This window comes from Ochotona curzoniae, unplaced genomic scaffold, assembly GCF_017591425.1.
Source record: "Ochotona curzoniae isolate NIBS_2020 unplaced genomic scaffold, NIBS_Ocur_1.0 contig_4105, whole genome shotgun sequence".
In the NCBI taxonomy this organism is placed as follows: Eukaryota; Metazoa; Chordata; class Mammalia; order Lagomorpha; family Ochotonidae; genus Ochotona; species Ochotona curzoniae.
The window spans coordinates 9665353-9681468 of record NW_024466129.1 but is presented as its reverse complement, the minus strand read 5'-3'; the positions used below and the strand labels follow the sequence as shown (position 1 = coordinate 9681468).

General features: G+C 40.2%; 1 protein-coding gene across 3 annotated transcripts in view; it reads right to left on the bottom strand.

Moving 5' to 3' along the window:
• The window catches only part of LMBR1 (limb development membrane protein 1), a 146923-nt gene that overhangs the window by 16980 nt on the left and 113827 nt on the right, over positions 1 to 16116 (bottom strand). For all 3 annotated transcript variants that reach the window (XM_040984373.1, XM_040984374.1, XM_040984375.1), the window contains 5 exons: positions 5377 to 5453; positions 4988 to 5065; positions 1623 to 1696; positions 1298 to 1388; positions 119 to 185 (listed from right to left, as the gene is read on the bottom strand). In XM_040984373.1, coding sequence (XP_040840307.1) covers positions 119 to 185; positions 1298 to 1388; positions 1623 to 1696; positions 4988 to 5065; positions 5377 to 5453 — 387 coding nt within the window. The remainder of the gene's footprint in view (positions 1 to 118; positions 186 to 1297; positions 1389 to 1622; positions 1697 to 4987; positions 5066 to 5376; positions 5454 to 16116) is intronic.

Sequence of the window (16116 nt, the reverse complement as noted above, 5' to 3'; positions counted from 1 at the left end):
GACGTGGGAGAAGACAGTTCAAAGGTGATGCTTCTGAAAGAGTTTAGAAAGTAAAAATTAAACATCAGTGAGGCCATACAGAAATACGTTTAGATGAAAATTTCTCATTCAAACCTACCCAGAGTTCTTGACATCACAGGCAGAGCAGAGCTCAGCACCAAAATTGATACACAATTTCCAATGATCTGTCATGAGAAATCATAAAGAATATTAGCCAAACAGGATGGTAACAATACAGCTCATCCATAGTTTATGAATTTATTGTATATTTTGGTTATCTATTGTACATTATCAATCCGTTCATAATTGTTACATTTCAATATAAAATGTTAAGGGAATAATAACCGTCTTCTATAAAATGTTTCTCTCTATAAGACTGGGAAGATTCTGCAGAACTTAACACAAATCGCCCAGTCAGTGTATTTGACATTACTGATTGTGGCTGGCAAATTCAAAAAGTTTTGCCTTCAAGTAAAAAAGAATGAACACATTTGATATTTCCCTATTTTTAAGGCAAATTACTGTTCAAAATGTCTTACACATAACTGACACATCTAACTTATGTGTGCCTAAGACGGTATTTAAAAAAATGCCAGAAACCCAAAATATCTAAACTCTAGTAATTCAATTTCATTGTATCATGATTATTTTTTCATACTCAGTAAGAGGAGCTGCAAATAGAGAGATAAGGTAACTTCTACTTAAACATGCTAGAAATATAGAATATTCCTAATGAAAAGGAAGCAGGGCAGCACCTCTTACTCGTCTTAGTCTGCCTGTAGGAACACTTCGTAAAGGTTTTTGCTAGTATTTAAGATAACAGCTTTTCATATTCTGAAGCCAATGAAATATTGCAGAAAGTCAAATCAGTCTCAGACTATCTTTCAGAATAGAACTTTTCCTTCTTACTTCATTTATTCAAATTCAAACTACTTTATCTCTACTACTAAGTTCTTCAGATTTCAAACAAGCCCTCTGAAGTACAGTTAGCACAATCAAAGTTACTCATTAGCAATACGTTTTCTTTAGAAGAAAAAGCTTTCTTTCAGGAGCCTTCCATAGCAAGTGAACAAGCCCCACGATCCCATGCATTTACAAGTGAATGGAGGCCATCCAAATTAAACAGAGCACATGCTTTTCCCACTCACTCAGCGTTCTGAAAAACCTCCCAGTTGATGTTTACACAACTTACAAACAAGTACCTATCACAGCCAAGGGACTGTTGGGAGATGAATAAATAAAATAGCCGATTTGTCTAGGGAAGCAAAAGGGAGGCCACTGTCACCTAGGACTTTACCTTTGTCATCGTTGTGTCATCCTTCTTGGGAGTAAAGTTTCCGAAAAAGCGAAGGCTGTAGAAGCCTACCACAGAGGACACCATAAGATAGCTGTGAGAATCAAGGGAAAAACTCTCCAAAAGAAATTCCCTAAATTCTCAGCACTCTCCAAACAGGCTCAAAGGCCCACAGGAAAAACAAAACAAAAGGCCACTTCACATGCTTGAGGAAGACTGACCTGTTGTTTTCTCTTCCAGACATGCGTCTCAGTAAATTACCACTGCCCCAGACCACAACTAGACAGTCAACTCATTAAGACAGAATGTTAACTGGAAGGAAGGATACAAAATCAAAATGATTTCAAGTGCAGCTCCCACAAAACCAAAAGTAGAAAGGGAGGCGTTTCCTATTCCAGGACCCTGCAGAGGGAAAAAAAAAAAAGAAACATCCTTCAGAATGCATTGATTCCATTATATTTGGTTTTCCCACAACTGTTGCTTTATAATATTAAGATAGTTGAAATTACTACTGTTTAATACCTCAAAGTAACATCTAGACTTTCCAAAACAATGAAAAAATTATAACATACTGATCTCATTAACAATATAAGCTATTGTGTTAATTTTAACGATCTCAGAAAAAATAGGATCTATCTCAAGTGTAACCCAAATTATTTGTCAACATGATATAGTTGCTTTCTGGTATAAACTAAGACAATTTGCTACCTGGGGAAAAAACCGTGAATATTGGGGGAAATTCTTCAAAAACAGAATAGTACAAAAGAAAGCGAATGTGTACCATATGAATATTAAGATAATATCTAAAATTACAGAACTAAAATATGCTAGAATTGAACGAGGCACAGGTGAGGGTCTGGCCCAGCAGCTGCAGGCACCACCTGGAATTCTGTCTCCCATGTCACAGGTCTTGTGGTGCTTCTGACACAGCTTCCTGCTAATACGTCAGAGAAGCACTTGGGTTCTTGCCACATCCATGGCAGACAAAACCAGGGAGGAGTTTGAATTCTTAGTTTCTGACTTTGGCTTGGTGTAGGCATTTATTTTTCAAAGATTCATTTATTTATTTGAGAGGCAGAACAAGAGAGAGACTGACTTTCTATTCACTGGTTTCACTGTCCAAATGGCCAGTGCTGGTTGGGCAAAGCCAGGAACCTTACTCAGATCTCCCACTTGGGGACTAGGGTTCCAAACACTTGGAGTATCTTTCACTGCTCTTCCCAGGCCATTAGCAAGGAGCTAGATGGAAAGTAGAGCAGGCAGCAGCTTTACTTGCTATGCCATAATACTGATCCTATGTGGGCATTTGCAAAGGCAGTACTCAATCCCTGCAACTCAGACATGGTACACTGCCGGCTAATCTCAATGTGCCACAATGTCCATCCTGATTCACTATTTTAAGGTCACTTTTAATTAACAGCTAACAAATACCAGAGAAAATGAATAATAGATAGTGAACATTAAAAAATCAGTAAATAATACTTAATTTATATAGACACACATATGTATATTCTAATTTTGGTATTAACAATCATAAATAACCACAAAAATTCATACATGAATTAAGTAAAATAAATTCATCCACTTTTCATCAGCAAAATGAAGCTGAAAAATGAATAATGCAGATAAAAATAACAAGGTTCAGGACAACCTATCCCAAAATATGGCAATTTAGCATCTGAGAAAACCAAGGAAGGTCCCTCTGACCTCCTGCCTACCTTCTGTGAATTTGGGTATAAGAATTTCGTTTGAGAGATGCCCTCCCCGTGCCCAGCCAAGGGGCACACAGGGCAGAATGCTGGTTTTTGGTCATCACCTATATCTTTTTCCAATCATATTTTCTAACCGCTGTCATCCAATCTAAGCATAAAAGCAACCAGGCTTCCTTATGTCTTCTGTCACACAAAGGTTACACTGAATAAATAATACAAATAGATTTTCTCTCTTTAATCTCTCTCTTTTTTTTTTTTTTTTGTTACAAGACCTACAGCCATAAATCCCAAGAGGGCAAGGAAAAGATAATATGCTTTCTCCTCCTGAAAAAGCTTATTGGCTAATAAATGTTTTGCAAATAACTTGGGTTAAGACAACGGGATTTGTCTCCATGATCATATTGGGAGCCCTGACAAGGCACAAATCATTCTAGAATGCACCAAGGTGAATGGTGCAAACATACATCTAAGGGCTGGGGACTTACCCTGGCTTACAGATATATCACATGGGTTTAGAGCTAACAGGACGTTCCTACAGTGACTTCCTACCCTATCACGGGTTTGAGTACAAACAAAAAACATGGCCGAAGGCAGAGGTGGCTTATTGATTGTTGCTCATATAGAGCGACGACCTACAGGAAGCAAGTTGGTTCCTTACAAGTTGGTTACCACGTGAGATGACGACATGAGGCCTTGGAAAGGTTCGGAAATCCGAATCATAAAAATGACAAAAGGGATTTGTTTTTGAAGGAACATAGTATGTGCCTCAGACTAAAAGGAAGGAATTCAGATGGATTCTTCTAAAAATTATTAATTTAAGGGGCCAAGAAACAGAAGGAGAGGAAACACAGAGAGCTCCTACCCAAACGTTTACTTTCTGCAACATCTGGGGCTGGACTCCTCTGAAGCCAGAAGCTAAGAATCCAGACCGGATCTCCCAAGTGGTGGCAGGGACCCAGCCACTCGAGTTAGCTATTACTTTCTGGGATGCACCCTAACAGGAAACTGGAATTGAGAAGGGAATCAGGATCTAAGCCTAAATACTCTATTATGGGATATGGGCGTTTTAACCAGTAGGTCAAACATCCACTCCTCAGTTTCTTCTATGAGACAGAGTTCATTTATCTTTATAAGAAATATGCAAAAAATTTTAGTCATTACTATGAAGAACAGAAAAACTGCAGCTGATTTAGGAAAACTACAATAAAATATCAGAAAAATTTAAATTTAAATTTCACAGACAGAGCCAGTCACGACTAGTCACGACTGCTGTCCCCCAGGGCATGCATTAAGAGGAACCTAGAAATGGGAACCAGATTTTGGTACAAACCCAAGCACTCTGATGTGGAATGGAAGGACTAAATGCCTGTCTCTAAAACGTCAAAATTTAAATGCACGCGGAGAGCGCCAAACTTCATGACACTTAGAAATAGTACTGCGACTATGAATATTTACAGAGAATTATGTTTCAAATCAGTTGATTGATATTTTAACAAAACCGACAATTTTGAAAGAGGAAAATTCATTACAAGGGGTGTCTGTGACTCTCTTGTGGTGTATGTGCACGTGATGCAGGTTCATAAAGTATGTGATTTTTGGGAAGCATGAGTCTCTATAGCTATTTGCACCTTTTACAAATCTCATTCATCTAACATACTCTTTATAAATATTTTATGAAATAGTATATACTTTCCAAAAGAATGAAAAATGTAAATTTCAATGAATCACGATAAACTCTTACATGAAATCTACAAGGACACTCTAATGCTTAAAAAAAAAAAAAGGACCCTGACAATCCAAAGTAAAAAGATTAAAGACAAAAAGCATAGCTTATAAGCTGCTTATGAAAACTCTTCACATAAATAAATTCAGAGAATTCAAAGTGCATGTATTCAGAAAGGTGGATATGTTCATTGACTCATATGAAACACTTGGGTACATATTCAAAACACTTCCGAAAATGAAAGGCATTGTACTTTACCCTTGTTCCCTTTGGCATGGCTGTTTCATCAACCAATAGGCAAAGAATGTTACAAGCCACCAAGAGGACCGAGATAGACTGCAACACAAGAAGTAAGTCATCAGCTCTCAGTTTTGGAGTTTTTATACTAAAACACAAAAACCAAAATCTAACATACCGAAACACAAATACTAAGATCTAAGTATCCAAATAAACGTTTAAGAAGAGAAGCACAGTCAAGACCAAACTTCTAAATGTGGAATCTTCAAATAAGTATCTGGAAAATTAGTATTATTAAAAAAAAATACACAGATTTCAAATTTTGTGACACCAAAATAAACTTATTTTTTTATTCAATTTCCCATGAACTTTTCGAAGCACTATTGTATATAATTAGCGTAAATTCTTACTGTCTCAATGAGAAGGAGAACCATAACAGCAGGATACACCAAATTTCTTTCCCACGCTGAAGCCTTTTTTCGCCTTTCTATTACAAGAAACAAAATAAAATATTTCAGCAATTCCCAAAAGTTTTCCCCAAACTGACATTTGCATTTCAGAATGGTCCAATCAGTATGCATTACTTTTACAACATTTTAATGATTTCAAATTTTCCTCTGGAAACTGTAAAAAGTTTTAAAATCAATCTGCTACATGAAATATTTCATTCCAGCAATATTCAAATTTTTACTCTCAGTACCTACAAAACTGCGTCATGCAAAACAACCAAAAAATTTTTAGCTCTGTAAAGATATTTCCAGTTTGAAGAAAATGCATTGTTAATATGCACTTTACATTGGAAATGCAGAAGTATTTTTATTTGGTACTTAGGTACTAGTCAATTCAGGTATGCATTTGAATGAATAAAGTAATATGAATGAAAACCCCCTCTAACCTTGTAGCCCCAGAATTACACCTGCTGTTCTTTGAGGGCCACAAGCAAGCCTCTGTTTCATACCCACCCTCATCCCGACAGCACCTGGGAAAGACATCAAACTTACTCTAAGAAAAAAATTTTGTATGAAGACATCAGAGAGCTAGCAGGACAAGAGAACTTGAGGGGAGAGTACTCTTTGAAACGTAAGCAGGTAAGTGTTCCATTTGTGCTCTGCCTGTGAGGCATTTTCTAACATGCACTTGGCATGGACCCAGAACACAGAGAAATCGGGCAGTAAAAAGCAGTGAAGCTGAAGGAAAATGGAGCAAGCGCACACCCTGGCATCCGGGGCTACCGTGGCAGCCAGAGTTCCGAGAGACTATCAGCACAGAGCGGAGGGAGGGATGGGAGCCTGGCACACAGAACCACTTCCTGCGTCCCAGACTCAGTACAGCAGGAGAGTATAGCCAAGAGGTCAAGCAACATCTCCGCCATGCTTCTGTCTCTTTGAAGTAAAAATGAAAATTTATTGAGAAGATGAGGTAAGAAAGGTAAAGCAACCAGTCTTCTAATGGAGGGCAGAAAAGAAAAAGTCAATCATCTCAAAAAACAAGAAAGTACCACCTTTCTACAATTCCAGGTAACAAATGTCTGAGGACAAGACAAAGAAGGAAAAAGGGCAATGCCTACAGACTCAGGTGACGCACAGATCAGACTCCTCGGAAAGCAGCCCCAGGATAAATGGATGGGAAGTTTGATAACTTACAAGTGCTTTTGAATTTATAAAAGAAAATCAAATGGAAAGCAGTGTAACAAACTAAAAACTCAAGAGCCAGCTGGCATAGTCCTGACGGCACAGGTGAACAGACAGCAAATGGAAGGCACACCAGATGGCAAACGGGAAGGACAGGGGAGAACCAGAGTGAAAAAGGTCCGTCAGCTGTGTCATGATTCTGATGCAGAGGAAGCAGCACAGGCGGCATTTGGTAAGACAACAGACAACAATTTTCTCAAATGCTCCCACGACCTCACGAAGGGACAGACCTCCTGAGGATTACAGAGAAACTAAACACCTGACAACAAAATTGAGAAACAAGGACAAGAAGAAAAATCTCCAAAGTCCTTCAAAAGAACCAGAAACCAAAAAATAGTTGAACGACATTTTTACAATTGGAATACTTCTAAATTACAATTCTAAATTCTGTTTTAAAAATGCCCCACAAACGTTTTCTAAATAAACATACACTGAATCCATTGCCTGTAAACCACTACTAACAAAATGAGAATGGGTGGGGCCAGTGTGGTAGCCTGCTGCTAAGTCCTCAGCATGCAGGCACTGGAATCCCATATGGATGACAGTTCATATCTTGGCTGCTCCATTTCCCATCCAGCTCCCTGCTTGTGCCTGGGAAAGCAGTCGAGGATGGCCCAAAGCCTTGAGACCCTGCACCCGCGTGGGAGACAAGGAAAAAGCCCCTGGGTCAGCACCAGACATTGCAGCCACTTGGGGAGTAAACCAGTGGACAAAATATTTCTCTCTGTCTCCTTCTCTCTATAAATCTGCCTTTCCAGTGAAAATAAATGTGAACAAGTGTTTTTCAAATGAAAGATAAATGCATTATATATATGCACTATAACTACGAAAATATAAATCAATAACATTAAAACATAAGGCACCATCTCAAAACCACTAAAAGTTAGAAGGCCAACACTGCCAGGAGTTAGTAAGGATATGGAACAACAGCAATACAACACCCTGGGAGGCAACAGTTTGTCATTATTTGCAAAAGTTGTACAGGCACACCTGCAACAATCCTATAATCCCATTTCTAATACATATCCTGAGAAAAAGTATGTGTACGTGTGTGTGTGTGTGTGCGTGCGCACACGCCAGGAGACACAGACAAGAACAGTTACAGAAACACTGTTAATGATAGCAATTGATTAGAATAGGATGACTAAAGTAACTTTAAACAATACACAACTACTCTCAGAAACAAAACAAATGAATAGATACAGATTCTAAAAACTTAACATTTGACTTCACTTGTGAAGGCTGAACCAGAACAGAGACTGGATTTACCATCCAGCCTGAAACAAGTGTTCTCAAGAAGACATGGGCATCTAGTGATGGAACAACAACCATCTCTGACAGTAAATAAACAACGTGAGCCCTTGGACCAGCTTTCTGTTTTGAGATAGCTTCCAAGTGATGATGCAGGAATGACCAAGCCAAGCCTTGCTCGTTCCAGAAGTTCAGGACTTGAAATGAGACAGTAAGGAGACCAGGTTACCAGGTTATCAAAGCATCAGAGAGCAAACTACAGCACAGAAAATAAATTGCAATGGTTGGTTCAGGCATGTGAGGAAACAACCCGCGAATAAAGAAAGAATCACGCAAAAATGTAAGAGGATGCTACTTGAGAATCTCAAAAAGCCAATAAAAGTGCCCACTCCCACAAGACAATACAACACTTACTAAGTCACAGAATATCAGAGTGTAAGTGAAAGATCCGGTCTCAGTAGTTGAGAATAATACTATTCTGATCCAGTCCAAGAGCTCAGCAAAATAAGACACAACAAGATGAAACTGTTTCTAAGTAACTTAATTGCATCCCAGAACAAAGTTACTCACTTCTAAAAGATTTGAAATAAATGACCTTATAATGCTCTTTGAGCATTCAGAAAACCAAGAACAAATCAAACTTGAGAATAGTAGGAGGCAAGAAACAATAAGGATTGGAGCAGAAATAAGTGGAATTGAAACAAAAAGGCAAACAAAAATATTTTTAAAATCAACAAAATAAAAAGCTTGTTTTCTGAGCAGATAAACAAAACAGACAAAGCTACTGTCACACAAAGAAAAAAGAAAAACTCAAATAAAATTGGAAATGAAAAAGGAGATAACAGCTGAAACCAATGAAATACAAATGACTATAAGAAACAGTTATGAACAGCTACATTCCAAAACAACAGAAAAATCAGAAACAAATGAATAAAATTCCTGGATACACGTGGCTTACAAAGATTAAGACGCAAAAAAACCTAAACAGATCCACATTAAGCAACAAGACTAAAGCTTAATTAGTAGTTTTCCAGCAAGAAAAAGACTAGGACCTGATGGTTTTACTAAAGAATTCTACAAAACAAAGAGGAATGAGTTCCAATCCTTTTCAAACTGTTATAAAACATCAAACAGGATAGACTCTGCCAAACTCTTTGGATAAGGTCAACGTCACCATAATACCAAAACCAAAGGGACAACCTGAAAAGAAAACCATAAACCTAAATCCCCGACGAACAGAGAAGCAAACATTTCCAACAAAATATCAGCAAACCAAATCCAACAACACAACAAAATGGTTATTAGATCGTGATAAGTGGGTACAATACCAGAGAGGTATGAATGTGTGAGCCAACATTCACAAATCAATAAACATCATCAATCTCATCACAGAATGAAAAACAAAAGCCTTTGGAAAAAGAATGTGATAAGGTTCAAAATTCCTTTATGATTTAAAAAAATACCCCACAAATTAGGTAGAAAATGAACATAACTTAAAACTATTGAGGCTATATATGACAAACCAACAGGCAACATCATACCAAACAGGGATTAGCTATGACGTACTTCCCCTTAGATCTAGAAAAAGACAAGATTATCATTTTCATCACTCGTTTATTCAATACCATATTGAAAGCATATTAGCAAGAGCACTTAGGGACAAGGAGAAAGAAAGGGCATCAACCTAGAAAGGAGGAAGTCAAATTATCCATGTTCGCAGATGACCTAGTGTTACACATGAAAAACATTAGCACTCCAACAAAAGTTGCTAGAATTGGTAACCAGTTCATTAATGTTACAGGTTACAAAGTAAATATACAACAATCAGTAGTGTTTGATTTGCTAATGATGAATTTACCAATAAAGAAAAAAATCCAAATCACGACAGCTATCAAAAAAAAATAAAACATTTACGAATAAGTGAAAATCTCTACAATGAAAATTATCAAACATTGAACAAATGAAAAGATATCCCTTGCTCACAGGTTGGAAGAATTAATAAAATTGTGATATAATCTAAAGCAATCTACAGATTCAATGCAATTTCTATCAAAATATCAATGGTATTTTTCACAAAATTAGAAAAACAATGCTAAAACTTATTACTTTTTACTTTTTAAAAAAATTTATTTATTTTTATTGGAAAGGCGGATATGCAGAGGAGGAGAGACAGAGAGAGAGATCTTTCCTCCTGATAGTTCACTCCCCAAGTGACTGCAACGGCTGGAGCTGAGCCAATCCGAAGCCAGGAGCCAGGAGCTCTTACAGGTCTCCCACGTGGGTGCTGGGTCCCAAGGCTTTGGGCCAACCTCTACTGCTTTCCCAGGCCACAAGCAGGGAGCTGGATGGGAAGCAGGGCTGCTGGGATTAGAACTGGCGCCCATATGGGATCCTAGCACATATAAGGCGAGGACTTACACTACGCTATCATGCCGGGCTCTACTTTTTATTTTTGATGATGTTTACATAATTCACCAGGGTGGGAAGGACCAAGAGTTAGAGAAAAGTGGGTATGAGCAGTTTCTACTTTTTCCATTTCTTCTTCCTATTTCTCGGGGAAGTGGGTAAGATAAGGAAAGAGGCCATACCCAGCCTCCCAACTGTCCCAGTACCCAGGGATGGCGACCGGCCACCCAATATTAACCCAGGGCCCTGATGTGGTACATGCTCCAAGGGTTCTGCCCAAGTGGTTTTACTAGTTCTGAAATGCTGTGGATCTTGCCAATCCAAGGATGAGGAAACCATTCCAATAGCCACTGACATAGTTGATCTTGGAGTCTCGATTTGCCCAGATATTTGCTGACATCGTTTGTCTGGGGTAGTTGTCCAATTTGTTCTGTTCTCTTTCCTCTGCCATGTCACCAGATGCCCTCTGCAGGCTCCAGTGGGCTGTCATCTTCTCCATGTACACCAGGGCCTGCCATCCACTGCTCATCTTTTCCACTGAGGAGGACCAGCTCTCACATGTGGGCTTAAGGATCTGAGCAAGGTGACCCAGGCCCTACCAGACCCCCGGCGTGGGGGCTCATGGACCTGGCACCCATCATCCCCAGACTGGCATGGCTTGCTTCACCTTGGCATCCACCAGTGAGTGCTGTAATCTAGTCGGTCCAGCCTGCCCCCAGCTATAGCCTAGTCTGTCCCAGAAAGCCCCCCGTCCCAGCTCTAATGTGAACTGACTGGTGTGTGGCCGAACCCAGAACCTCCTGTACCCTGTCCTGGTTCTCAGATCTGCCAGTGGGTGTTGTGACCTAACCCACATATATGCTGCTGGGTACTGTAACCAGGCATGGTCTGTGCTGCTCCTTGCCTTAGTTCTTGCACTCATCTGCAGGGGTTTCATCCTGACAAAGGAGTTTTCCAAGCTCCTCCATCAGGTCTCCTCCCAGTGGCAGATCTTGCACACACAATTAAGTCCTTGGCCCAGGCTGACCCTGTCACCTCTTGTCCTGGCAGGAACCGTGACCATGCCCAACAGGCCCACGCCCATTCCAGTTCTTACTGTTGGGTGTTACAGCTCAGCCATTCCTGGTCCACACCCAGCCACAGCTCTCATGTTAGTTAGGTAGGAGCCGAGACTTAGGCTAGCCCATTCTACACCAACCCTGGCTCTCACAAGTACCACAGGGTGCTGGAGTCTAGCCCGTTCTGGTGCTCCCCACACCCAGCCCACACCCATTCTGAGGGAGACTTCAGCCATGTCCAGCCCAGATTGCTGCCCTCATTTGGCTCTTGTGTTTACCAGTGGGAGCCCCAACCCAGCCAGGGCATCCCTTTAACTTCCAAGCCAGACCTTTTCCCAGTCACAGATGCACGTGCCAATGGAAACTGCAGTTCAAAAGGGGTTAGCCAACATATCCCCCATATATTATGTTCCCAGACCAGATTCTCCCATGTACTGGTTAATGCCATCGTCCAGCCTACCATTATCTATCCCCTGTTCCCACTCTCAGTGGTCAGTACTGTGATTTAGCCCTGCCTGGTAGGCCACCAGCCTAACTTTAGCGTATGCCAGTGAGTGGTATTCAGTGATGATCGATGCTAACTAGCCCAGCTAAGGTCTCCCATGTGTGCTGGTGCTTCTTCTGATCTTAAAGGTCCTCCCATTCCCTTCACCAAACTGCCTGGCCTCAGCACCCTGGCTTACCTGTCTATAGAAGTCCCCCAGTAATCATTCCTCTCCTGGACACAAAACCTGTGCCATCCCCCCGACTTCATGTAAGCCCACACCCTAAGTGCCAGAGTGCACTGGTTGGGAGCCACCAATGGCTGCTGCCAGGCAGGTGGTTCAAAAGTCCCCAGCAGGGTGGGGGTTCAGGCAGGACCAGGTCACCTGACCTGGGTCCTTAGGCTCCCCTGTGTGGTGGCTGCTAGGTTCATGAGTCCCAGGCGTGGCTGGCTGGCAGGGCCTGGGTTGCCTGGCCTGGGTCCGTGAGCCTGGTAGGACCCGCCTGTGTGGTGGGTGTGGGTTTGTGAGCCCAGGGGTGGGGTGTCCAGCAGGGCCTGAGTCACCTGCCCTGGATCCTTAGTCCCGCCTGCACAGTGGGAGCTAGGTATGTGAGCGCCAGGTGGCAGGGGGCCTGATGTGCTCTGGGTTGCCTTGCCTAAGTCTGTGAATCCACCTGTGCAGAGGGTGCTGGGTCTGTGAGCCCTAGAGGCAGAGGGTCTGGCAGGACCTGTCTGCGTGATGGGTGCAGGTTTGTGAGCCCCAGGGGTAGGATGTTGAGCAGGGCCTGGGTCACCTGGGCCAGATCCTTAAGGCTACCTGCTGAATGGTGGGTGCTGGGTTTATGAACTCCAGAAAGGGTGCTCTGGTGAGGCCCGCCTGTGTGGTGGGTGACAGGTTTATGATCCCTGGGGATGGCGCTTCTGGTGGGTCCCAGGTCGCCTGGCCCTAGTCCTTGAACCCATCTATATGGTGGGTGCCAGGTCTTGAGCTCCTGGTGTTAGGGGGATCCTGCAGGGTTCAGGTACTTGAGCCTGCCTGCACGGTGAATGCTGGGTCCAGGAGCCCTGGGGGTGGGGTGTGTGTAGGGGCCTGGGTCTTTAGGTTGATCTGCAAAGACTTGATCTCTACAGTGGAAGAGATGGTAGTCCACTGCAGCCTGCAGAGGACATCTGGTGACACAGCAGAGAAAGGAATACAGAGCAAATTGGACATCCGCTCCAGTCAAGCAATGACAGCAAAAAACAGGGCGAATGGAAATCCTAAGGTCGACAGTGTCAGCCAATGGACACTGAAGATCGACAGAGACCGGTGAGACTGACAGAATTTCAGAACTATCAAACCACTTGGGCAGAACTCTCAGAGCATGCACCATATCAGGACCCTGGGTTGATACTGCATGGCTGTTCCCCAGCCCTGGGGACTGGGACAGTTGGCAGATTGGGTATGGCTTCTCCCTTTGTCTCCTCCTTTCCCCCAGATATAGCAAGAAGAAACGCAAAAATTAGGAACAATGATCACATCCATTTCCCCCTAATCTTCAATCCCTTCTACCCTGATCAACAATGTAAACATCATTAAAAATAAAAATTACATATGAAAAAAAAGCCCCCGGCTAGGCCGCTGCAGGGTCGCCTGCCACTGCTACCCCAATGTTAAAATTTAAATGGAATCATAGGAGACCCAGAATGGCCAAGGCAAAAAAGAATCAGCATGCATCGCAATACCTGATTTCAAAGCACACTAACAAAGTTACAGAAATTAAAACAGCATGCTACTGGCCTAAAAACCAACACATGTATCAGTGAAACAGAATAGAGAGCACAAAAATTAATCCATGTACATGTAATCAACTGATGTGTGACAAAAGTGCTCAAACCATATGGTGGAGAAAGTATTTTCAACAAATGGTGCTGGCAAAATTGGACATACATGTAGTAGATGAATGAAATTACATCCCTATATCAAACTACACACAAACCCAACTCAACGTGGATCAAAGATCTACATTAAAGATCGAAGACTATGAAGTTCCTGGAAGAAATTGGAGAAGAAACACTTCTCGGCACTGGTGTATTATCAAGACTTCTTGGAAACAAAATAAGGACCAGACAAATGGGATTATATTACATCCAGAAACCCCTGCACCTCAAAGAAAATCAACAGAGTATAGCTGACAGAATGGGAGAAGATATTTGTAAGCTACTTATCTAATAAGGGATTATTAGCCAGAACATATCAGCAAATCAAAAAACTCTACAAACTACCAACCAAGGATCAGACAAAGGATCTCAACAGGTAGTTCTCAAAGCAAAAACCACAAATGTCAAACAAATATGCAAAAAGAAAAAAAATAGTCAACATTACTAGTAATCAGGGAAATGGAAATCAAAACTACAAAGAGATACCACATAGCTCCTGTCAGAACCCTTACTGTCCTGAAAACAATCACAAATGCTGGTGAGAATGTGGAGAAAGGGCTACACTTACACACTGCTGAAGGGGATGGAAATTGGTACAGTCATTGTGGAAAACAGTACGGAACTTTCTTAAAAAAAACTAATAATAGACTTGCATTGATCTAACAATTCCACACTGGATTTACCCAAAAGACATGATATCAGAGAGATATCTGTACTACCATATACAAAGAAGCACTATTCATAACAGTCAAAACAAGGAATCAGCTTAGGTATCTATCATCAGGTGAACGAAATGGATAAAGAAAATGCAGTGTACACACACACACACACACACACACACACAAACATCAGTAAGCTATTAAAACAAAAAAGCCTGAAATTCTACTACTTGCATCAGATGGATGCAACTGGAGGACATGATGCTGTGTCAAATAAGCCAGAAACAAAAAGTATGGCGTGTTCTCCTTATATGCGGGAGCTAAAACAAAACTCAACCAATCAATGAATGAGTCGGAAAATGAAAAAAGAAGAAAGGCCTACATCAGTATTGATGCAAATATAATGTAAATTGTCAACATTTGTTATCTTTATCAAACCATGATCACATGGATACACTACTGCAGTTTCAGAAACCTGATTAATTTAAAATGTGTCGACTATGTGTGGAACTGACCTATTTTCATTTGATTTTTGCTTTTAGCCTCCGCTATGCTTCTACTAAACTATGGTATTTTTACTCTTCACTTACTGAATATTTTATTTACTGGAGAATTACATCTGACTATAACAAATTTAAAATATTATCTAAAAAATTAAAAATTTTCATAACTGTATCTATGAACTACATTAATCTTCTCTTTCAAATTAGTAAAGATTTTTAATTTGCCACATGAAAAGGAAAAATATGTAACAACAACAAAAAAATAATCAAGCAACTGAAACTCATCAAACACTTTTAGAATTAGAGGCCAAAATGTTAATAGTATCATTATAACTGTATTGTATTGTTTTGAAAAGTAAAAGGATACAGACAGAACACGTTCATTACAAACATGAAAGACACAAAGCAGGCCCAGACAGAACTTCTAAGTGAAAACTACAGTGTTTGAGAAAAAAAAAAGAACATATGTATATATACATATGTATACATATAAACTAGATGACTTTAAGGCTGAAGAGATGCATTGAAAAAATTAATGACTGAACTTACAGCAACAGAAATTACCCTAAATGAAAACAGAAGGAAAAAAGATTAAACAAATACCCTAGAGCTATGATCTAGCATATGTAATTGGAGTACCTAAAACGGGGAAAAGAAAAACATATTTCAAAAAGTTTTCAAAACTAAATGAAAACTATAAATTCCAAGAAACACAGTGGACCAGCCCCCAAATCAGGCAGAACACTATAAATCCAATAAAAATCATAAATTCCAACAAAAATTGGAAAACTAAACTATGAATTTCAAGAAACTCAATGGATCCCCCAAAGAATTTATAAAGAAAACTGTAAATTTCAAGAAACTCAATGGACCCAAAACACAAAAATCATGAAGAAAACTATCATTTGGAATATCTTGGCAATGTTCATGATCAGCAGTAAAAAACAAAACAAAACAAAACAAAACAAAACAAAACAAAAACTCCCCCAAAGCAGGCCTATAAAAAAAATAAATTAAACACAGGACTAACTGCTTCTTATAAATAATGCAGGAGAATACATGCAGGAGCATTATATTAGAAAAGTGTCCTGCAAATATATAAAATAATCAAGAAAGTAAAAGAATCTTTACCAACGACTTTGGATAGAATGAAAGTTTAGAGCATAAACTAAGATTTA